The sequence below is a fragment of the Nuphar pumila genome, chromosome 10 (genome assembly GCF_984573655.1).
Source record: "Nuphar pumila chromosome 10, dmNupPumi1.hap1.1, whole genome shotgun sequence".
NCBI classification, from domain to species: Eukaryota; Viridiplantae; Streptophyta; class Magnoliopsida; order Nymphaeales; family Nymphaeaceae; genus Nuphar; species Nuphar pumila.
Genome location: NC_143258.1, coordinates 91,610,903 through 91,636,384, shown reverse-complemented (window position 1 = coordinate 91,636,384; position 25,482 = coordinate 91,610,903). Strand labels below are relative to the sequence as shown.

The 25,482-nt window shown below is 38.8% G+C and overlaps 1 protein-coding gene across 1 annotated transcript; it reads left to right on the top strand.

Moving 5' to 3' along the window:
* The first annotated feature begins 15,966 nt into the window (after positions 1-15,966).
* Positions 15,967-18,236, top strand: LOC149827349 (exopolygalacturonase-like). The gene is made up of 6 exons (XM_090018495.1): positions 15,967-16,093; positions 16,245-16,321; positions 16,568-16,882; positions 17,012-17,301; positions 17,559-17,790; positions 18,012-18,236. Exons 1-6 carry the CDS (start codon positions 15,967-15,969, stop codon positions 18,234-18,236), a joined length of 1,266 nt encoding a protein of 421 aa, XP_089874621.1.
* Positions 18,237-25,482: the final 7,246 nt, after the last annotated feature.

The window sequence follows — 25,482 nt, the reverse complement described above, 5'->3', positions numbered from 1 at the left end:
ATTTCAAGTTTCTTGATCATTCTTTTTTTGTGTCTTTCTGATGACAAACTATGTGCATTCTGTTGGAAAGTTTTAGTTTGGGGGCACCAGTTAGCCAGGCTTAACGAATGTATCAGCACCAGTAGTGGCGGTTAGGGGTATCAAAAGATGTGGCATGACGCAGTCTGCGGCCCATACCAGATCCAATAGAATCTGGGTTTGGTAATAAAGAAAGAGATTCAATCAACAAACCAAGTGGGACCCGCAGGATCCGATTAGTACGAGGAATTGGGCATCGTTTATGAAAATATATGTAGATATCACATTTTAAGGCTGTTGGATCTGGATTTGGTTTTTGTTGTTCCCCCATCTGACTCGTATCCAATTATGCTAGATGTGATCAGGTCAGCTGTAACTAGATCCAAACCAAGTCTGACCCATTTTCAAGTTATCCTTATAGCACTGGCATTTCGTATTTCCTATGGTAGGCCCCATCGGACTCGAATCCAGCTTGGTACCAACATCTTAGAGTTGGATTCCGGGTCTGGTGAAGGTTCAAGCAATGCATTGACATCCTTGCTGGTGGTAGTTATCGACGTGGGGTTTGCTTAGGTGGTACGTGAATTTGCTCTCTTATCTCCTCTTATCTCTGGGAGAATGAATACTGCATTGAACTTGTGTATGCTACAAAATTTTTTTTTTGAAAGGCAAACTGGGGTTAGGAAGACCCCTACCAGTTACACAACGTGCCATTGGGTTTTGAACTTGCAACGTCCCAACACATGGTGACATTCACTAACAGCTCCTACCAAACAAGCAGGGGACCTCACTTGTATATGACTTGTATTCTAAGGTCATGTTTGGCACACCATACTGAGGATGAACTTTTGTAGAAGTGAGTTCTAGGGATGACACAGTTTAGAAGTTCATCTGCAGGATGAAGTGGTTGTTTGAACATTGTAACTTGAAAGGACTTTTAAACATTAATGGTGTTTGGTGCATTAGTTAAGAAGGCCTTCTAAAGCACTGTTTTTGTAGTAAATGACCAACGTATGCCTTATAAAATGGTTCGGATATAGGTTAAACCCTCCCAGCCCAACCTGAACCCAACTCGAGGTGGGTCCAGTCTTCTCATGGGTCAGGCCAACCTGCATCCAACTCGAGGTGGGTCGGGTCTGCGTCGGGTATAGGTTAAATCTGGAGTTTTATGCCAAGGAACTTAGTGAGTCAAGCAGTTTTTTACAAGTGTTCATAGATGAAACTAGCACTGAAGATGTTGACTTCTACATGAAACTGGCACTGAGTCAAGTATTCTCGTTTCAATCAACCAACAAAAAAGATTTTTTTAACATTTGATCAACATGAAAATGAATTAGTCAAAACCCAAAAAATGAGTTGATCAGTTTCTCCACCCCTTATTTGGAGCTCAATGTGGCTCTGCTGTTTGGAATTTAGATTGTCAAGAGGACTGTCAATGCATTCGAGACAAAAGCTAAAGTCACATAAATACAAACACAGAATATGCAGTAGAGCTATTTTCAAAATTTTTCATTGAGAACAGTATGAAAGCACATATGTCGTGTCCATAAAATGCACGTCAAAAAGGATTTGGAGCATGAAATAGAGGGAAAAAATACCACTTCATCAAAATACATAACAATGTCGAAAAGCCAATGATAAGATATGTCATAATCTTTTTAATGACAGAATAGCCCAAGAGTAGACACATGACAATCATAACAACCACCATTGGACGAGTGAACAAACACATGCAGCCAAAAGTTTTAACTGAGAACATGTTACATTCCAAATGCTGCAACAAAAAAGAAGAATGAAGAAGGAATTTTGCCACAAACAACTGAAGTTGGGATAAATGTCATCAAGACAAACTTAAAATGAGAAATGTATAAGCTAAAACAATCAGATAATCAATCAACAGAAATAGCTTAAGACCATCTGTCATCATATTTGGCATGACCAAAATGATTCAATCAAATCAAAACCAATGGTAAAAATAACACAAATAGCAGGGAAACAACAAAAGCAAATCACAAAAAAGAAAAAGAAAAACATTCATGAGAACATGGCAATGTACAATCTTACACCAAATGGCTAAAACCCAAACAACTCAAGCATTCATGAGAACATGGAAATGCACAATCTCACACCAAATGGCCAAAACCCATAACCCTATATTACCGTTACCTACTTCAAGAAGCACAACTCACAACATACAATGCAAAACCCACGTAAAAAAAAAATATATCTGACCCGGGTTGGGTCTGGACCTGACCCGGGCTCGTATTCATAAAGGTTGTAAAAACCCGACGCAAGGGTGAGGGTCGGGTTTTTAATAAAACCCTCTCCCATGTGCGCCGCACCCCGCCCATGCCATCTTTCCCACCCCCTCGACTGGACAAGGGAAACCCTTGAGGGTTTCCCCGAATATGGCCCCCTCCCCCCACCCCCGAGCTCTTTAAGAGCATCACAAGAGGGGAGGGTGGGCTCTCAGCGACGCTCCTCGCCTCCTCTTCCTTGCTCTCCTCGCGTCGGTGCCCCCTTCTCGAAACCCTCAAAGTTGTCGTGGCCGACCACCTCACCGGTACGCCTGTAGCTCCCTCGTTCCCTGCACATGACAACCACGTCGTCGTCGATCCTCTCCTAGGTACGCCCTTCCCTTCTCCTCTTCTTCTGCTTTTGTTGTCGGAAGGCAGGCAGGAGGTCGTCGGTCCCCTGCCATGCTTCCCCCTTCTCTTCCTCCCCCCATCTTCACGTTCTCCTTCCTCTCTCTGTTGGCTCGTCGGGAGTCCGGCAGGAGGCCCACGACCCTGCCACACCCTCCCTCCTTCTCTCCTCTCTTTGTTGGCTCAACAAGAGGCCAACGACTCCTTGCCACGCCATGCCTCTTCCACTATTGTCTCGCTGGGAGGACAACAGGAGGCCGACGGTCCCTACCGCGCCCTCCCGCTCCCCATGTGCCTACCAGAAGGGCGGCATGGACCGATGACCCCCCTGTTACACCTTTCCCCCACTTCTTTTCTTTGCACTGTTGAGAGGTTGGCAAGGGTCCGACGGTCCCTGCCATGCTTCCCCCCCCCCCCCCTATTCACCGATGTTTTGTCAGGCAAGGGTCGAGGCCCCTGCCATTCGGCATTTCGTCAAGCAAGGGCTAAGCCCCCTGCCATTCATTGTTTTGTCAGGCAGGGGCCAAGGCCCCTGCTGTTTTCTGTTTTGTCAGGCAGGGGTCGAGGCCCCAACCATTCATTGTTTTGTCAGGCAGGGGCCGAGGCCCCTGCCATTTATTGCTTTTGTCAGGTAGGGGCCGAGGCCCCTGCCATTCGTTGTTCTGTCAGTCGCTCGTTGTTCTGTCAAGCAGGGGCCGAAGGCCCTACTGTTCATTGTTTTGTCAGGCAGGGGTCTTGGGCTTTGTCGTTTAATACTTTCCTGATAAGCAAGGGCCTTGACCCCTGCCACTCATCAGATTTCGTACGACAGGGGTCTTAACCCTTGTCGCTCATGCTTCCACCGACAGGGCAGGCCTTACCATCGCCCTTCTGTTCTTTTTACAACTATGGCATAATAGCTTTCACACTCTTGCAGATTTACGCAACGAGTCTCGTTCGTGCTCCGCAGCCCGAGCCCCATATCACCTACACTCGTAGGTGCATGCAACTACACAACATTTCGAGGTAGGAGAAAGTCGCACAAGGATTTTAGATGAATGAAATAAAGTATAAGAGTTCTAAGATAGAATAATTGATTTTTCATACATGCTTACATGTAGAACAATATAACTTGTGATTACCTATTTTGTATTTTTTCGTTCCTCCTCTTCTAAAATTATATGTTTGATGTATGCTATATGGGTAGGCTCATTTCTACAGTGATTCCTATTATTGTGTTTTTGTACTTGCTCATTGTTGTGATTACACTGTAGATGCCTTGTTTGTTATTGCATGATGAATCTTGTTGTCGCTCTCAGGCAAGCCTCGTAGGTTGTGCAGGTACAAGTACCATATCTTGCGCCTTTTAGAAATGTAAAAAATTGTGTGCAAGCACTAAAAGCTCGAGAGGAGGTGTTTCCATATGCAAGGATTACTTCTCGAAAACAAAATTCTGCTTATAAAGCTTGTGATCTATTTATGCGTTGCTAGAGGCAACTAAAAGTACCTCGAGTCGGTTACTCGGAGGAAATAATGGGATCCACAGCGATCCCAAGATTTGCTTGAAAATTTCTTGTTTTGTAGTGATTAAGCATACCAAGTATATTACTGATTCTATGAAATACTATGATGGGTTATCCTTCGAGAAACCCACAAGTTGCTATCGTAATCGTTCCTTGAGACAGGTACGGTATATACATTACGATAAGTAGTATGAGAGGTTGTTGAGTACCTCGAAGTGTGCAATGAGCAGACTGTTGAAATAAATAAAAATAATGATGTTCGCCTCCATAGGTTAAATGCTCAAAGAGCAATGCATGTCAAGTTCAAACTAAATGAATTGCAACATATTAATTATTGACTCTCTCATTGTAGTTGTATCTTCAGGCAGGTATGATCGTACTTTTGAATAAGTGTGTCATATGGGTGTTACGATGTTTGGATGATGAGGTTGTGGCAACCTCAAAGCGTGCATATAGCACAATGCTGAGATTATATAAATGCTGACAACTCGCTTTCACAGGCAAGATGCTCGAGTGGGTCTAACAGACCAGAGCATGAAGAATGGGACAGCGATTAAAAAACCCTCGTTGTACCCATTCAACCTTCACGGTTCATCAGGGGAGAGGATGGATGATACGAAAACTCTGATGGACAAGTTGTTAACAACCATCCCACGGGCAAAAGACTTGGCTTCTCCAGTCATTAGAGTTAGGAAAATTGGGATTACAATAAATTATCCTAGGTGGTAACTCCTAGGTACTTCTGCAGAAGCTGAATGCATCCATGGGCCACGAATGCCTTTGGAGATTTAATCTCTTGATCACTGATCGTCTTCTTAGGAGCGGACGCAGTCAGCCATCCGGGTTAATGAAAAACACTTGACATAATAAACCTACGAATCGGTCTCAGTTGTTTCTATGTTTCGCGTCTATGCATACCCACATGCTAATAAATAAGCAGCTATGGATAGTCTTACATCTATCTACCATATGTCCAAATCATAATAAGCAGCTATGGATAATATTATCTTCATGGACGTAAATTTAGCAACTAGCGAATAGATTTCTGTATAATCAATCCCTTCCATTTGAGAAAAACATTTTGCAACCAGTCTTGCTTTAAATTTATCTATAGATCCATCAACTTTATATTTTTTCTTAAGAACCCATGTACAACCAACCGATTTTCTTCCTTCAGAAAGATCAGTTAAATCCCATACTTGGTTCTTTTCGATGGATTCAATTTCTTCATCCATAGTCTTTTTCTATTCTGATACCTCTTTCAAATTAATTGCATCAACATATGAGAGATTATTGGTCATCTCATTAAGGTTTACTGAGTAGCAGAGTTCCTCATACAAATACACATAGTAGTCATCCAAGTAGGATGGAGGAGCTCTAGACCTTTTATGACAACTTAGTCCTTAAGAAGTAGAGGGTTCAGAATCAATTGGTTCATTGCCTAACTGTTACACAGTTGGTTCATTACCTAACTGTCTATCCTGATCATCTAGCAAATCAAATGGATCTTCAATTGGATCATTGGATTCATTGTTGAGATTTTCCAGAAACTCAACATCTCTACCCTCAATCAGTCTCAGTCTTTGGTGGTATAATCTATAGCCTTTTGATCTTTTTGGAAAACCAATAAAGATACATCTTGCTGATCTGTTATCCAATTTATCCATAGTTGGATCTAAGACTTTTACATGAGCTACAAATCCCTATCTCTTAAGATGATTTAGATTGGGTTTCATACCAGTCCATCTTTCATATGGAGTTGTTGAGACATCCTTATAGGGCACTCTATTTAAAGTATACATAGTTGTATTTACAACTTTACCCCAAAAAACTTTGGATAGTTGTGCACTTGCCAGCATGGATCTAACCATGTTCAAGAGGATTTTGTTATACCTCTCAGCAACACCATTTTATTGTGATATTCTTGGCACAGTTCTTTGCCTATTAATACCAAGATCTTTGCAATAATTATAAAATTCGTTTGAGGTGTATTCACCACCTCTATCAGATCTTATAAGTTTAATGTATCTACCCAGTTGTCTTTCAACTTCATTCTTGTATTTTTCAAATTTCTTAAGTGCTTTTGATTTATTTATGATAAGATACAAATATCCATATCTTGAGAAATAATCAATAAATGTTATAAAATATAACATGCCACTATGTGTTTGGACTCTAAAAGGTCTATAAATATTTGTATGAATTATTTTTAAGAATTTAGTAGCTTGAATAACATTAGCTGGAAAGAGTTTTCTTACCATCTTTCTAAAAATACAAGATTCACACTTTTCAAAGTGAGATTCATTAAAGGTAGGGATTATCCCTTGTTGTGCCAGATTTTTCATTTTCTTTAGGCTTATATGCCCAAGTCTTTTATGTCATGCATTCACATGAATAACTAAGGTACAATCAATATGAGAGGAAAAATTTTCTTTATTATCAGATAATTTGAACATTTCGTGTTCCTTATCAAACTTTCCCTTAAATAGGATTCTACCATGTTTCCCCATTGTAACCTTTCCAGGGACAAACCGGACCTCAAAACCTTTTTCAGTCAAGGCTGGTACAGACACAAGGTTCCTTCTCATTGAAGGGACATATAGAACATCTTTAAATAAAACATTAGTCCCTCCCACATTGAGTCTGTAAGACCCAACTCCCATAACATCATTATAAGAGTTATTGCCCATGTAGACCTTATGCGCTCATGGTCCCAGCTCTTTGAGATCCACAACTTTATCAGTGGACTTGGCTATGTGGCGAGTAGCCCCAGAGTCCACCCACCATCATGAGAGCTCTTCATTTGCGAAGTGACATTCTGATACAACACAAGTGACTTTCTTTTCATCGTTCTTCTTGTTTGAGTTGTTGTTGTATCTTCCATTGTTCTAGTTGTTGTTATTGTTAAGAAACTTTGTCCTGTAGTTCTTTTGTATGTGCCTCATTTTGCCACACTTGAAATACTTGACTTGCGAGCCTTTGTTACCTTGAGGTTTGAAATCTGCATTTTGCCCTTTATGAAACTTGCCATTACCCTTCTTCTTAAAGTCATTATGTTTAAAGGGTACTCGGCTATGGGATGGTGTGTCTTGAACCATCATCAACTCAGACTTCTTTTCTTTAGCCATATGTTCTTGTTCTATTGCTAATTGTAAGGGCAACTCAGTCAGGTTTAAATTCTTTGAGTTTAACCTTAGTGCAGTTGTCACAAATTTTCATGAATGTGGGAGACTATTTAGTATGGTGGACACCTGTATTTGGTCTGGAATGACATTTTTAGTAATGGTTAGGTCTTTAGCCATGACCAACATCGTGTTTACATGGTCTACTACATTGTCACTCTCTTTCATTCTATACGAGTTGTGTTGTTTAAGTAGTAACTGGAAGTGAACTTCGAATGTGGTGTCATATTTTGTGGCTATTGCCTCCATCATCTCCTTGGCAGTCTTATAGTCTTCAAAGACCCTAATCAGATCATCGTTCATGTGGGTGAGCATGATTATTCTAGCCATTAGGTCATCTTTTTTATTTTTTCTGAATTTATTTATATCGTCTTGAGTTGCTTCGTCATTCGGTTTATTCATAGACATATTAAAGACATATTTCAATCCTTACAGGGTTAAAGCCATGGGGATCCACCTTTTCCAGACAGGAAAGTTGGTCCCATTTAGCTTGTCGGTTTTAGCTAATTCGAAGGCACATACTTAGCTTGTTATTTTATACTAGAATATATTTATTTTATTATTATATATATATTATTTATGGCAAGTCAGCACAAAGAGATAAAAAGAAAAAAAAAGAGATTATGTTAGGCTATACTGAGAACATGCCTCTGATTATAAATAAACCTATTTTGAGTCTTAAATGGGAAATTTAGAAGAAGTTGGGCGAGTTATTTAAAAATTAAGATTGTTTCAGGTAATAGAAAGGAAATAATGTTATTTTTTACAATTTTTAAGAAATTTTAGTCGCAAACCTATTTTTGCAATTTTTTTTTTTAAAAAAAGGTATGCGGGTTAAAAAATAAAACTTTTTAACCCTATTTTTGAAATATACAGGAATTTCAAGGGCAATGGGGTCTTTTTACCCCTCGAGCTATATAAGCCCTAATCCTTTCAAAACAGGGTATTTTTTTGGGGTTTTCTCTTTCCTCTTCGATGGAGCTCCTAAGCGGTTGGAGGCAACCATGGCGTTTTCCTGTTGTTCTTCGGTGGCGACAACCCAACTTTCTAGTTGGGTTTTCTCCTCTCGTTGCAGGCTCCTTCTGCGTGCAAACCCGTGACCTTTCCACCAGCAGAGCTTCCAGAAACAACCAAAAATTAATTTTTCGACCGTGCATCGGCGACGATGGCCCAAGCCTTTGGTTGGGTTTGCTCCTCTTGACGCAAGCCTCCCCTGCATGCAGACCCGAGGCCAAACAGTGGCCTGAAACCAGTTTTCCAAGTAACTCAGGGTTTGCTCTTTTCTGACTTTCTATTTTATGGTTCTTTATTCTGGTGAATGAGTTTTTTTTAGACAGGGAGCAACAGAAAAATGATAGAGGGCTTCTGTCCCTGCTTGCTCAACGCTGCCGAAAAAAATGGCAGTCAACCAATTTATATTCGGTGACAGGAAAAAAACCCTTGTTTTTGTTTTTTTCTAGGTATGTCTTTCAGTTTCCCTTTTTCTTAGGTTTTCAGAGACAGTTCAGCTTGCGAAGGGATTGTTCCTTCAACTAAGATGTCGGCTTCTGGTTACCTCTTTGAGGTTTTCAAGAGACATTCAGCAAATAAGTTTTGTACTAATTTTCCTTTTCGATAGTATATATGTATGCAAAACAGATGGAAACTATTCGGCCTTAGTTTATTGAGCCTCTGCTCAAGAACAAAATAAAGGCTTATAGGAGATCTGTAGGTATGTTTATACTCTTCACAGATCACAAGTTTTCCAAAAGGTAAAGGAAAAAACAAAAGGAAAGAACTCACAGTAGTGCATTTTTCTTTTTGCATATTGAACAAGGGCATGAAGATCCGTCCTCCAAACCTGGCTCTGATACCACTGTTGGGCAGGCGCAGTAGAACTACTCTGATGGCAGACAGTGGATGGAACTTCAGACTTGAGGAAGGAGAAAGTAGAAGAAAAAGGGAGAAGAAGAATTTTAGGGCTTTTTGAGGTTTGCTTCGAAGGCCTTGTTTCTCACACAAGCTCTCTTGCTATATGATAGGGGCTCATACCCTTTCTACTTATAGACCTTTGGTTTTTCTCTTCTTGACGCAATAATCGGTTGAGGGAATATCGAAGGTGTCAATGTTTTTTATAAGGATAAATCAGTGAATTTGAAAAACGGTTGTGCAGGTTCAAAAAAGGTCAACTTTTGCTTATCCATGAGCAGGCCTTATCATGGATAAGCAAGAACGTGAAGGCTCATGGCCACACGTACCAACAAACATGCCAATGTCAGAGTTAAAAACTTTTTTATTTTATTTTATAGTAGTTCATAATAAGATATGCTAAGAGAAGTGAGCAATTAATTCAAATGCAATCTTACAATTACAATTGCTTCAATGTTGCAAGATGAGTATGGAGCAAATTTAATAATGAGAAGCATTGTACAAGAACCAAATACAGGTTGTTTACTATAAAAAAATGGATTATCGATCATGACATAGACAACAAAAGTTCTGACATTGATCCACATCAAATATAGTTCCTACAAATACATATATCTAATATAACTAGATAAAAAGTATGACAAGTGCGAGACAAATAAAGATTCTATGACATATCTTTGAGTTGAGTGATTTTCCACTCATCACCTTCACCCTCTCCACATATAAGCTGTCTACTTTTCCTTCAAAGAACTCCACTCTTGAGTTAAGGGATTCCAACATATGCACATGTTGAACCCCGTGTGAGAAGTAGTGGATGGAATGCAACTACTACTTTCTTTAGTACCATCCATCAGCTCAATAAACTTGCATTTTGAGCGACACCCATTTTCATGCCATAGTCCACACTCATAAAACTTTGCACCCTGGTGTGGTCCCTTTTTTGATGTATTCAAATAGGATCGTGCACCACAATAGAAAAAAACTTTTCTTTTATGTTCCATTTTGCTTCAAATACTATATAGTACATGCAATGTTTATAAGAAGAGCTTTAACAAGATATGACAAAAGTAACTAGATTGTTCCATAATTAGTTCATCAATAAGCCAAAGAAGATAGCTCCATAAAAGTTATTACATGTCCATAAAAAAATTTATAAGATAGACAAAACAAAAAAGAGACAAAATAGGAAAGACAACTCAAGCTATTCCCTTGTCACGTGCAATCTCATCTGCAATTGTTTCTTGAATATTATGCATCTCCGATTTTTCCACTCGAGACACATCCACTTGGACCTCCCTTGTACCATGCTCTAGATCCTCATCCATGTCAGGTATAATCTCATCGTTCTTGTGGTCTCCTTAGTCGGTCTTTCTAATGAAATTATGGATTGCCATGGTTGCAATGACAATCTGCACCTACTTGCGATATGGGAACGAAATCATTTGTCAAAGAATTGAAAAATGGTTCTTCCACACCCCAAATTGCATTTCATGATAAGGTGATTATAAACTTCTTTTTTCATGCTTGAGGTCCGTCTTTGATAGTCCTAGAGAAGATATGTAACCGCTTTATATGGTGCTAAAAATTTGGACACATTAACAAAGTGCCTACTAATGGATTTTCCTAAATAACTCAACATGTACTACACCATTATGTTCTTCTCATTGTGAGCTACAATGATGAAAAATATAAACAATTGTTGCTCCACCCCGAATTCTCTGTTATCACGCAACAAGTCATTATCTCTAAAATAACTGTACAGTCTCTTCAAGACATGTTTTCTCATGCGAATGGTATCATAAGCAAGTCTCCACTGGCCCCCGAGTATATGATGCACGTGATAGATACCACGAATGAACGAGTTGTGCACAAGCTCTTTTATCATATAATTCAAAAACTAAGTCATTGCACAACCCATTGATGTAACTACTAACAAATCTTCTTCAAACCTCTCATCATCTAATGTTTTCTCATATGAATCCATAATCACCTATTACAATTAATACCATAAGTCCATTCACAAGATTAATAAATGCATACTCATGACATGATTATTAGATATTTACAAAGCATACAGAAGATATATATTAATGTTCTTCCTTACCGTCGTAAGCCAACTTCTTTGTGGTGTCCCTGGACGATTTCAAGATGATTTTGGGTATGGAGTTTTTGTGGAGCCAGAATGTTATAATGTTGCCAATAATCGTCAACGTGTTAAACTTTGGCAGCATCATAACATTTTGGCTTCGCAGAAACTCCACACCCGAAATCATCTTGACATCGTCCAGGGGCACCACAGAGAAGTTGGCTTGCGACGGTAAGGAAGGACCGCCGCGTCACGCGAACGAGTTAAACATACACAAACCACTCTATAATAAATATACACAAACCACTCTATAATAAACATACATATATCATAAGACAATATGATAAAAGAGACCATAAATCTATCAAAGATATTATATGCCCATAAATAAATTATCATGAAGAGCTACAAATAAAAGTATCAAAGCATCAACGCATCAAAGTATCAAAGTTATAATAAACACAATCCATAAAAGTATTAAATTATCACAGTTATTACAAGCCCATGAATCAATGTGGCAACAATTGTCATATTCATCAATCAAGCATATAAACCTACTTTTGTCACTCTAAAGTGCCAGAAATACTTCCAACTTTTTCCTTGTTATTAAGGAGTCTATAGCCAAATACATGAAGAACATTGTGTCTATCCAAACCCTCCATTATCTCTAGAAGCTTGATTGCTTGACCTATAAAGCTAAACTTTGTATTACTTCGCAGTGATCACATTATACATTTTGCCAAACCTCTTAATCAACTGATTTGTACTAGACCTTTTCCTACAATGTGTGTTGTTCTCAACATCATCTAAATTTGATACCTTATGGACTCCTTACGATGTCGTGTAGGTAGCACACTAGTGGTAGGAGTAGTAGCATCAGCAATGTCCTCCTCCTCATCGAGCTCATCTAACCTTATGTTTGCATACTTAGTAGGAACCTTCACTATTGAAGAAGAAAATTCAGATGGGGTCAATATATCTTCACCCATAAAAGTGCCCCCCCCCCAAAGAGAATATCACATTTATCAAGAAACTCAAGTCCTCTCAACCCAAATTTGTCACCATCTTTAAACTTATATAAAACATAAAACATGTATACATAACAAATCAGCTCAAAATTCAAGACTTTTTATCCATACAAAAAAAGGTATGTCAGATGTTGTCGCAACCCAAACTAGTTTATTTAGAAAGGTACGTCCACACTTTCCAATTATTTTTTACATTATCCCAATGGTTCTTAACTGCTTGGACTGAAAGCAAAGTGAGTTGACTGAGCAAATTTTTTTTCATGCCTCGTTCCTAGTCTATTGTCTTTCTGAACTTCTTCTAGACAAATTTAAATGAAAGTTCTATGTGCGTGCAGTCATCCTAGTGTGCCTTTTTCACGGGCAATGGTTCTTGATTATTCTAGTTGTCCATAGCTTAATACACAAATTAATAATTAAAGATTTAAAGGCATCTTAAAATTTCAATGACACCCAAAACCAGTGGCGTAGCTGAGATTCATGTGAGGGCGGGGGGGGGGGTGCAAACAGGGGTGTAGCAAAAAAAAAAAATTGGTGTGATAGTCGGGGGTTCAAGGGCAGCGCCCCCCCCCCCCCCCCCCCCCCCCCCCCCCCCCCCGAATATTTTTTTAGATAAAATAAAAAATGGCTGCAATTATTAATAAAAATCTATTTCATATGGACAAATCAAACTATTTGCCCCAGTCAGGGCTGGGCTAAAAAAAATGGCTAAAAATCTATTTCATATGGAATCAGGGCTGGGCTTTTAAAAAAAAAAAAATTAACTGTTTCGGGAGGCAGGACTCTGCCCCCCCCCCCCCAGCTACGCCTCTGCCCAAAACGAAAAACTCAATGGACAGTATGAGCTCTAAATATTATAGAGAAAATAATGAACATGGAACCCTTAAAATTGCAAAACGAACAGCTATGGAGAAAATCCAAATCCTGAACAATCATCATCTTTCTCATTTTTCATCTTGTTTTGCACAAGAAAGAAGTCCACGGAGAAAACAAATTAAAATTTTCGTATATTTCCAACACGAAAAATACTCAGAGAAATAGGGGAATCATCTGCATCCAAACTGCATACACAAATCCAGGATTCAGAAATAACTCTTTTACATAAATTTCAAGTCGATTTGCAAAAAAAAACAAAAAAAAAATAGACCAAGTTTTTTTCGAAAATCCAGAGTGTGGGGGAAAAACTTAGGAGGTTTAGGAAAAAATCAGAGAGGCTGATAAAGAGAGAGAGAGAGAGAGAGTTTACCTTTACAGTCGTGGTGAGTCGCAGTCAAGAGAGAGGCAAACGCACCAACGGAGGGAGATGAAGGATGTAGAATCGCAGGCACCAGGGGAGGGACACGAGAAGAAAACTCTAGCGGAGGGGTGACGAGCAGAAAATGGAGGAACATAATTTTATATAGGAGGGCATGCTATAATTTTTCAAGTAGACCCAGGGTGTCGATGTCCACAACACTTCCGCTTCTCCTTCCCACTCGTGATCATATGCTCTTCACCACGAGAAGGAGCTATTCTCCTTTCCCAAAATCATGGTTTCCAGATGGATTGGATTTCTAGATGGGAAGGAGTCCTTAAGTGAGGCATCCAAACTCCATCCCATTTAAAATATAGTGAGACCCACGTTTGAAAGGCCTTTCAGGCCCTTAAAAAAGGGCGTCAAACGTGACTTAAGTTTGTCATGAAAATGCTTGTGCTGATGATGTTTGATCCAATTAGAGGCAAAACCAAACCACCCCATGACTACAACATCCCAAGATAACTGAACCTAGGAACCTGAAAGGAAAAACTACCAACCTGATGTCTGTTGCCTCCATTATAATCCATAGTGTAATCATGGGTTTGGATTGGAGGGGCTCTGGTACTACCCTGTAGCCCCTATAACTAATTCTTGACCTCATTCTGCATGTTCAACCATGGGCGCCAGGTGAAATGCATAACGCCATTGTTATGGCGCCACAAATAAAGGTTGGGAATGTCAAGGTTAATATCTAATTAAAATCTGATCAATCTCAAGACGGACGGTACATTGGCAAGCCTCAGATTTAGATGTGTCAACGGGCCTAGTTTACCGGGACTGGATGGGAACTGAACCAAACCTTATAGGGTCCGGGTATGGTGATAAATAAGAAGATCCGATTAAGACCTGGGTCTGAACCCGAAGGTCTGATTAATACATGGACCCAGGTATAGTTTATGAAATTTTATAGCAGACCTGAGTTCCGATTAAGACCCACAATTTTTTTAATGTAAAAATGATAAAAAAATATGATTTTATCAGGTATAGTATGTGTTTAGTTAATGTAGTTTTTATGGGGTCCGGGTATGATTTTTCTTATAATAGACCTGATTAAATGAGGTCCAGACCCGATACCATACCCAAAACTCTGATCCAAATCTGGTTTCACCTGGGTCTGAACCAAATCCGACTCGTTGACACCCTTAATGGCCCATGTCGGATTACACTCAACTTCGACCTTGGGGATTAATTCAACTTGGTGACGTCTTGTCAACTCAGTCACATTCATAAATCGCTACTACCAGATGAGCGAAGTCCTTGTGGTTAATAGATAAGCTCAAATGGTCAAATTTAAAACTGATCGTGCCATGTATTTTCAACATTTCAAATTTCATCCTATCACCCACTGATGGCAAAATTCTTACGTTTTAAATAATTTTTCATGCTCATAAATCTAATGTCATCGTGGAAGTTCAATCCACTGACTAATAAGAAACAAATACAAGTATCACAGTCAAAGTGTCTCAATCAGCACTGCTCATGTGCGTGTTTGCATCCAGAACAATGTTGTCAGTATCGGAATCGGACCTGTATCGTTTGACCTGTATTCAGGCGTATCAGCCAATACCGATAAGTGTATATTGTTCTGAATGGTCAAAAACAATAATTAAAAAATATTACATGTCAATCAGAATGTGACCCATGTATCGATTTTCTGTTGATACGATACTATCGGCCGATACTAACAACATTGATCCCGACCACTACTTGATCGTTCTCTTGATCCTAAACTAGACCGACCAACGCCACCTGCACCCAAATCCACACCAAGACGAACCATTTGTACCGAGGTTTTGAATCCCTCTCTCTCTCTCTCTCTGCTCCTTAAGCTCACTTGAAATTTATCTTTCTTATTCTATAAATCCTGAATCAGTTGAAATCCGACAGAGCGACCTTAGATTTGTTAAAAGGTATTTTAAATGAAAAGCACACAAAAAAAACGGAGCGAAAGAGACCATGCCAATTCCTTTTTTTCCAACGAGAACAAATCTTTTTTTATTCTTAAGTTAAAGAACAACCCTATTGAAATCTTCCACCTCGTTATGAGAAATGGTCAGACAGAGAATAAAAGCTTCCATAATGTCAAAACACAAAAAAAAAGAAAAAGAAATTTTCATTCGTTCTTTATTTAGATTTACGTGACCGAGGAAAATGTATGGTAAAAAAAAAAAAATAGCATTAACACATATTTTATTGTGGTGAAGAACATACATGGCAACCGAAAAAAACGTCAAACAAAATGTTGACTGCATGCTAAAAATGTGGAGCAAGTTATATTTGGTAAAAGTCATCTTCACCGAACAATGGCTACACAAAAAATAGCTTCTCAAGACATTAGGAGCGTTATTTGGTGTGGATTCGAGTCGCACAACCGAACAATCACGTCTCTGGTTGGCCATCAGATTTCGTGGTGGCTCTGGAGTGTCAACGGTTAGTTAATTTCCAAATTAACCTCTTATGTGAACCTATAAGATGTCGCTCGTCTTCCTTCTTTTCTTGTACTTTAATTCTTAATTTCTCATCTCAATGGATCTCAAATTTGTTGTGCTTCTCTCCACCTTGGCTCTCTGTGCTTACTCAGGGCTTGCAGGCTCCAGAACGACTTTCAGTGTAAACGACTACGGTGCCAAAGGCGATGGCCAAAGCGATGATACCCAGGTCAGTTGATTTTATCGGCTCTTCAACTTTTATGCTTTCAGTACTTTCATGAATTGATGACTAAACGAAAAAATTAATATGGATAAATAGACAAAAATTGCGAATTCTGCTTATAAGAATGACCAGGGTGAATGGGATGTATTGAAGAAAACGCTATCGGCTGATACATTGTTTGGCTTTTAGTTTTGTTTTCAAGTAATATCTCATATACTAACAGATGTATTCTTTGATTATTGAACATCCTAGGCATTTACTAAAGCATGGAGTGCGGCTTGTGGGGCCTCCGGAAGTCCAACTCTCATAATTCCTAAGAAGAAATATGTGGTAGGACCCCTCGTGTTTGAGGGGCCATGCAAGAAAACCGGTGTTTTGACGATGCAAGTGAACGGAGTGGTGCTAGCATCAACCAACATTAACCTGTACAAGGGTCAGGAGTGGTTACTCTTTAACAAGATTACCAACCTCAAGATCACCGGAACTGGAACCTTTGATGGGCAAGGCAAATCAGCTTGGCCGCTCGCCCAATGCCCTTACAAGAAAGAGTGCAAAGTCTTACCAGTGGTAAGTTTTCAATTAATTATAGGCATCACTTCGTGCTGGTGGTGGTGGTTTATATATCCTACCGCTCCTCCTTTCTTTTGATTGATCTACTATCTAATTCGTCTGTTGGTTGTTCTCACTTGTTGCCAGTCACTCAAGTTTTCTTTCTTGACCAACGCCCAAGTTGAGGGAATAACGTCATTGAACCCCAAGTTCTTCCACATGGCTCTCTTGGGCAACAAAAATATCAATATTCACAACGTCCACATCACAGCACCAGAAGACAGCCCCAACACTGACGGCATCCACATTGAGACCTCCACTGGTGTCAAGATCATGGACAGCAACATTGGTACAGGTGATGATTGCATTTCTGTTGGACATGGCAGCAAAGATGTCTACATCAGTGGCGTCAACTGCGGTCCCGGACACGGAATCAGGTATACAAGGAGGCGTGGTTCTGGTTCTGTTTCGAAGGGGATCAGACATACGTGGCATCCAGTGGTTGGGGCTGAACAATGAGTTGGGCCCCAATCACTGGATTTGATCATGTATGCAAGCTACTATTGAAAAATGCAAGAACAAGATAATAGTCACACATGCGTGCAAGTGCACACAAAAATGACTAATTATACAAGGGTTAATATATCATAGACTAACATGTTTAATTATATTGACGTTACTTCAAAACCTGCAGTGTGGGCAGCTTGGGCAGGTATTCTTACGAGAACGATGTTAGCGGGTTGATAGTAAAAGGGTGCACCCTCACCAACACCATGAATGGTGTAAGGATCAAGACATGGCAATCATCCCCAGCCAAGACCTCTGTAAGAAACATGACCTTCGACCACATTACCCTTAAAAATGCCGGCAACCCAATCATCATCGATCAAAACTACTGCCCCTTCAAAACTGCTTGTGCTAAAACGGTAAATTTTACCCTCTTTCCCCTTTTAATAATTTCGCTTTTCTGTTTTTTGTTCACATAAATATCGAATCCTCCATGTAGTAAGTTGCATGCAACAACTACCAACATGACAAAATAGCTGCTCCCCTTTCAATATTGCACATTTTTTGTTAAATTGCATTGTCATTTTCACTTCTCCAGATTGATTAATCATTCAAGAAGCTAATTAATCTTTTTCTGCAGTCGCCGTCACGTGTGAAGATCAGTGATATCACATTTAGCAACATCAGGGGGACATCCAGCACACCAGTGGCAGTGACTCTGCACTGCAGTGCTGGGTATCCTTGCCAGAACATTAAAGTTAAGGAGATTAACCTCAAGGGCCCTGGAGGAGGGACTGCAACTGCATCTTGTGCCAACGTCAAACCCACCTACAGTGGAGCGCAGAATCCTCCTGCTTGCAAGTGAAGAACAATGACATAAAACTTATGACTTAGCTCACTCACTGGCATGAACAAGTGCTTTAAGTGTAGTGATTAGTTAAATGGCACCCACGACTTTAGATGCAATTTCTTTTCTTCTTACTTTTTCACATTTCAAACAAACGATCAACATGTTGGGTTTTTTCTTTTGGGAACAAAGCCACCTGTTTGGTTCTTATGTTTTATAATTGAAAATGTTGTTTTCCTGGGCACTATCCAATTTGCATCTCTCTCTCTCTCTATATCCAATGATGCATGGTAATAAATGTATACAATCAAGCATATATCACTCTTAATCTGGAATGTATACAAGCTACCAAAAACTAGAAGCCTGGCGCTATTTTCGGCACACCAACAGTTAAGAGTATATATATATATATATAATATAACTAATGATAATTGACGGTGTTCCTTCTCTAGCGATTGAGTTTTTCATCGATCAAACTTTACATATTGGATTTTATCATCCATTTAGTGAGCAACATGTTTTGAATTATGATTTTTCAATGCCTAGATGTGTTTTTGAAAGCCCACAATACTTTGCATTGTAAAGTTTTAAATGCATTGTTAGCCATTGATTTTTTACGTTTCAAAAAACATGCTTATATGTCATAAAGTGTTCGTGTAAAACATATTTTTAATTAAGTAAATTATAAATAACAAATATATGATATCCGATCAATGAGATGCTCGACCATTGGAGGAGAGTTGTTCGATCATCCTTCGTTGTAGATTTTGTACCTTGTCTCTAAAAAAAGGTTGAGTAACAGCGACGACAGCCATCACTAATACTCATTTGCTTCAAAAATATATATATATATTAACTCACTTATTGCTTATATGTCCTTCATCCAATTGATGAATGCTAACCAAAAGCACCATCAACAAATCACTTATTTCTTAGATGGGTCCCACAATTTTTTTAAGAAACATTCTTGTTTTGGATGAGTGGTATTTGTGGCGCAAAGAATGAACGGGTAAAAACAAAGCAAACGTAATTGTGTCCTAGCTGCCGATCATCACATGGATGAATGGCATCCAAGAGTTACTGTCAAAACTGCCTATGCCTGACACGGTCTCTCGGACTACCCCTTGAATCAAGGGATTGTCTAAGTTCATTCCTTATGTGAAGCAGCCAATCAAATCATTGTATTTTGAATGAGTTGGGTCTGCATTCTATTATTGTTGGGGTCATGGTATGCTGTCATGCTATTAGTTGATAGCATATAAAGGGTCACTTAAGCGATACTAGAATATGCCAGCGTTGAAATATTGCAACGTGAGATGCTGAAAGCCAAACCCAACAGTGAAAATATCAGGATCAATATGATTGCACAAATATTTGTGCATTAAGCACTTATCACCCTCCATCTTGGGATCAGAACCTGTCAGACCCACGACCGGATGGAAGGCTATAAGGGTGTATTGCACCCGATTCAGACTCAACCCAACACACAAGGATTAATGATAGACCTGTTGGATTTATAATCCATCGAAATAACTAAAAGGACCAATTTACATGTTTTTGCTGAATCATTGAAATGAAAACAGAAACCAAACTTGATGCAGAAGCGTACCTTAATCTATTGGTGTTTCGGTAAATCGTTGACGGTATAATCTTCTAAAACTTGTATATCTGGGCAGTTTTCTTTCTCTAGACCTAATGAAAGAGATGTTGAATTCTCTTTCTGACTTATGAGGAGCCTGGAGAGAGTGCCTATTATATAAGGTTTGAGGACCATAACCTAATATGTTTAGGAGTCTGTCTTCAATCCAACTCATTATAGAATTGTAGACAGAGCAGGTCTCTTCACATAGTGTTTCATATCATATGAGATATCACAGGGCCTAGCCGGATTAGATTACATAAACCGGGCCTGAACTTAAGACAATCTTAAATTGTGTGGTTCAATGTATGTAGGCCCACACGATTTTCTAATAAGATCAGGCCCACACATCCCATGTTTTTCTTCTAGTAGTAAGGGGACATACTCGACTTGACTGGCTTGGTCTAAGTCCAATTTGTACTTGGTCTTCTAACCTGCCGATGGATTGGGCCAGGTTGGGCTTCAAACAATGACACCATGGGACACATGGAGGCTGTCGACTAGGGGTGTCAACAGGTAGTATCTAGTTCAGACCCAGATGGGCTCGAACCCAAAATTGACTGAGGTGTGGGTCCTGGGTCCAGACATGGGTTTAATTCGGTCTACCATAAAAAAATCATACCCAGGTTCTATAAGGATTTCATGAACGAGATCTGATCCATACGCTATAAAATAAATTTTGTATCGCTTTTATATTGAAAATTCATAGATCTTGAAACTTGAGCCAAACCTGGTTCTAGTATGAAATTTTACAAACCATACTCAGATCCATATAATAATCGGACCCAGATTTTAATCAGACCTTCTTCTTTATCACCATAACCTGTCCCAATAGGGTTTGGTACGGGGAGGTCTAGGTTACACCCAATGTTGTAAATATCGGTAAATATTGGTTTGAATCGGCCAATACGTATCATATTGCCAAAAAATTAACCTGAATCAACTATTTTTAATAAATATAAAAAAGCTTTAAATTAAAATTTTAATATTATTTTAATGGTTTTAACACATGATAATAAATATTTTTTAATTATTTTTAGCATATTAAGAACGGTTCACTTGAGAATCAATATGAGCCGATTCACCTGAATTGTTGGTAAAACGATTCAGGGTCGGTACCGATACTGACGACAAATCTAACCCATTGACACCCCTACTACCAACCCATGATCCAACACTACCAACACCCTAGGGATGAAAACTTGTCAGACTTAGGTCAGATTTAGGCATTAATTAATAATCTAACCTTATCAGATCTAGTATAATAAGATTCTGAATCAGATACGGAAAATGTATATGAAATCCAAATTTGATTTGCTAATTGCTTATATTTCATATGTAATTGGATTGGATAGTTCATCAGACTCAGATTTGGATGCAAATCTGCATACCAAATATGAATCCAATTATCAATCAGTTCATGCTTGTCTTAAGAGAGAAATCAGAAACAAATTTAATTAATTTCATTTATACCAAACCACATCATGAGTTGCAGTACCAACATGATAGCCCATGATATTGGATTCAAGTATTGGATCTAAATTTTAAATCTAAATTCTGGCAATTGGGTCTCACAAAATAATCCAATGCACTAAACGTACTAGGCCCTTGAAGTGCACTTATCGTGGTAATTATTGAGTAGTGGCGTATATGATAAAGTGGGTTACACTACAAGAAAAATGTTAATTAGCGATAAATTTATTATTTTGCAAAGTTGCGATGAAATAGCGAGAGAAAAGTAGTCATCGCTAAAATTGAAATTTGCTGCAGAATTAGCGACGAAAACATTTTGTCTCAAACTCCATCGCTAATTAGCGACAAAAAAGTTTCATGTCAAACTCCATCACAACTTAGCGACAGAATTTTTCCGTCGCTACTTAGAGATGAATTTTGACATAGAACTTTTCCGTCGCTAATCCATCACTATTTTTCGATATAAGCCCATCTAAGGCACAAAATTCTCTCTCTCTCTCTGATTACCCCCCAATCGGGTTCTCAGTTAGAGAACCCTAACCCACTGCCTTTGCCTTTGCCTTTGCCTCCGCCGGCCCCTTGGCCTCCGTCGGCCCTCCCTGCATCTGGCTACCTGCCGATGGCAACCCAGACTGAATCTACCTCACCGATGCTCTCTTCCCTGAGCCTCGATCCTTGCCTCACCGGAGGTCACCCGACACCAGAACCCTCATGCACCATCTACCGCTGGCGACACCCTTCGCCTTCTGGTCTTCCTCAGGTGTCTCCCTCTCTCTCTCTCTTTCTCTCTTTCTCTCTTTCTCCCAGTCTCTCGTTGTCTTCCTCTTCATCTCCTTCTGTTTTTTGGCCTACAGGCAGAGGTTGCATGTCCTCTATTTTTTTTAACCAACAGACAGGGGCTGCACCCCAGCTTGTCTCCCTTTTTCGACTGGCAAGCAGGGGCTTTGAGCACCTCCCTCGTTCCTTCCAGTCAACAAGGGCTTTGCCCCTACTGTCTGGGTGTTTTTGGCATGCGGGGGCAAGACCCTTGCCCCACCCATTCCTTTTTTTTCGCCAGGGAGGGGTTGAGTTCCCTCCCTGTCTTCTTTTTCTTGGGTTTTGGGGAAGGGGCTCAACCCCCTCTCATTTCTCCTTCTTTATAAGGGAGAAGCCGAGACTCCCTCCTTGTTGCTTGGGTTGCGAGGGAGGGGTTCGGCCCCGACTGCGCCTTCCCTCTCACCGTCGCCCTCGTCCCTCTTCATTGTATATAAATATGCATTGCAATATATAAATGTGTATTGCAGGTATGTAGCTAAGCTAATTACGCGATGCTTAGTGCTAAGCATTGCATATGGCCAAAAATGCAATGAAAAAAGAAATAAGAAAAAAATACAAAGACAAAAGCAATGCAAATCGGGTAAATACTCATGCTGAGTAAGTGATGTAAGTGCATCACATGTTATTTACTTTCTTGGATGCAACACTTTTCTGTTCATACACTCACTTAGTTGTAGATATCTAGGACTGCTTTGCTGGAGTTCAGAGATCATGCTGAGCATGATTTGAATGTATGGAAAAAGAAGTGCTCTTATTTTTATAGTTTGGAGTCTATGCTAGTCATGGTAGTATTAACGGGATATTGGAGTATATTTGCTGCAGGTATATGTTTGACATCATTGTGATATGAATGATTAAATATATTGAAATGTTTGAAGTAACTGTATTCATGCTTGGATAAAGTTATTTTCAAATTAATTATGTCCTTCATGTGAAATTGAATGTATCGTGTTTATGAATGTGATTTCATCTATATATATATATATATATATATATATATATATATATTTATATATATATATACACGTGTGTGTGTGTCGTGTATCGTGTATCCATGCTTGCATGAAGTTATTTTTGAATTAAATATACCCTCCATGTGAAATTGTATTATGAAAACATGCTTAAATTAAATGTATCATGTTTATGAATGTGATTTCATCTTTCTAAATATCTTTGTGATATATATGTGTATGTGTGTGTCGTGTATCGTGTATCCATGCTTGCATGAAGTTGTTTTTGAATTAATTATGTCCTTCATGTAAAATTATATTATGAAAACATGCTTAAATTGAATGTATCATGTTTATGAATGTGATTTCATTTTTCTTAATATATTTGTAATATATATATATATATATATATATATATATATATATATATATATATATATATATATATATATCCAACAATGCATGATAAATTTGATATTTTTTTCATCGATGCATTATTATGATTCTCTTTTAATAGGTGAAGATAATATCTGTAATATTATAGAATAAAATGACTGCAAACCGTGAATGAATGTATCATAGAATAGTTGATAATAAAGTGTCGCTTGAATATATGGATGGCGTTGATAGTTTTATTGAATTTACAACGGCAAGTGTCAGTACAATGAATCCCATCAGTCAAATCAGGTTCCCCTGCACGATGTGTAAGAACAATCGATTTGTAGAACCTCATGGCATTAAACATCACCTATACAGGAAGAGTTTTGTGAGTGATTATCAGAATTTGACACTTCATGGTGAATAATTTTGACGTACGGGTGGATGTGGTGCACGATAATTCATATGTAAATTTGAAATTTGATGCTGCAAAACCAGAACTGGGTTCTGCTATGGGTCCTAGTGATGTACAAACTTGGGTAGAGAAAGAAGCAGCAAACGATGCTGCTAGTAGATTTTTTGACTTACTTAGAGATGCTGATGAGCCGCTATGAAATAGTTACAAGAGTCATACTATCTTGTCTACAGTTCTTCAACTACTGAATTTGAAGTTAGAGTATAATTTGAGTCAATCATGTTTTGACTGTCTGTACTCTATTGTGAAGAATATGTTGCCCAAAGATGAAAAATTGCAACAAAATTTCTATCGTGTGAAGGTTATGGTCAACACTCTAGGTATGAGGTATCAAAATATAGATGCTTGTCCAAATCACTACATGTTTTATTTCAAAGATCAAGAAAATAGCAAATCATATCTGTTATATGAGCATCCTCAGTTCAAGCCAAAGACAAGGGGCAATGGTAGCACAAGGTCAAAAGAAGTGCCATATAAGTCACTCCACTACTTCTCACTCACCTCTAGATTGCAACGATTGTATATGTATTCGAGGACAACTAAACACATGAGATGACATGCAAATAAAGTTCGACATGATAAAGACAAGATCACGCATCCTGTTGACATGGAAGCTTGGAAGCACTTAAATCGTACTCAACAGACCTTCGCAATGAAAGTGAGAAATGTTAGGCTAGGTTTATGTACAGATGAATTTAATCTATTTGGGAGTAGATCAACCTCATACTCGTGTTGGTCAGTATTTGTCACCCCATACAACCTTCCTCCAAGCTTGTGTATGAAGCGTCAATTTTTTTTTGTCTTTATTGATCATTGGTCTAACCTCTCCACTCCAAAATCTTGATGTATATTTAAGGCCATTGATTGATGAGCTGAAAATATTATACGATGACGGTGTTCTCACGTACGATGCCCACAAAAAACAAAACTTCAATATGAAGGGTGTTGTTCTATGGACAATTAGTAACTTCTCTGCGTATGATATGTTATCTGGTTGGAGCACACATGGAAGGTTGGCATGTCTGTACTGAATGGAGGATACAAAATCTTTTAGATTGACGCATGAAAGAAAACTGTGTTGGTTTGATTGCACCATCGATTTCTATACAACGAGCATTCATTCAGACGACAAAGGAATGTGTTTCGAGCATGCACAACTGAAATAGAAGGTCCACCTATACGGTTGTTTGACATAGAGATTTTAAGATGATTACGACAGTTTCTATATGGACTGATAGATGTCCGTAGTCTGATGCCCTTTCTTGGATTTGAGAAGGATAACAATTGGACAAAGAAATTTATATTTTGGATACTACCATATTGGTCGACTTTATTGATATAACATAATTTAGATGTGATGCATGTAGAGAAAAATATGTTTGATAACGTGTTCAATATGGTAATGAATGTCAAAAGGAAAATGAAGGATAATCCGAAGTCCTGTATGAATTTAAAAGTAATATGTAAAAGACCAGAATTAGAACTCCAAAAGTACAATGGCAAAGTACTGAAACCAAAGGCAAGATACGTGCT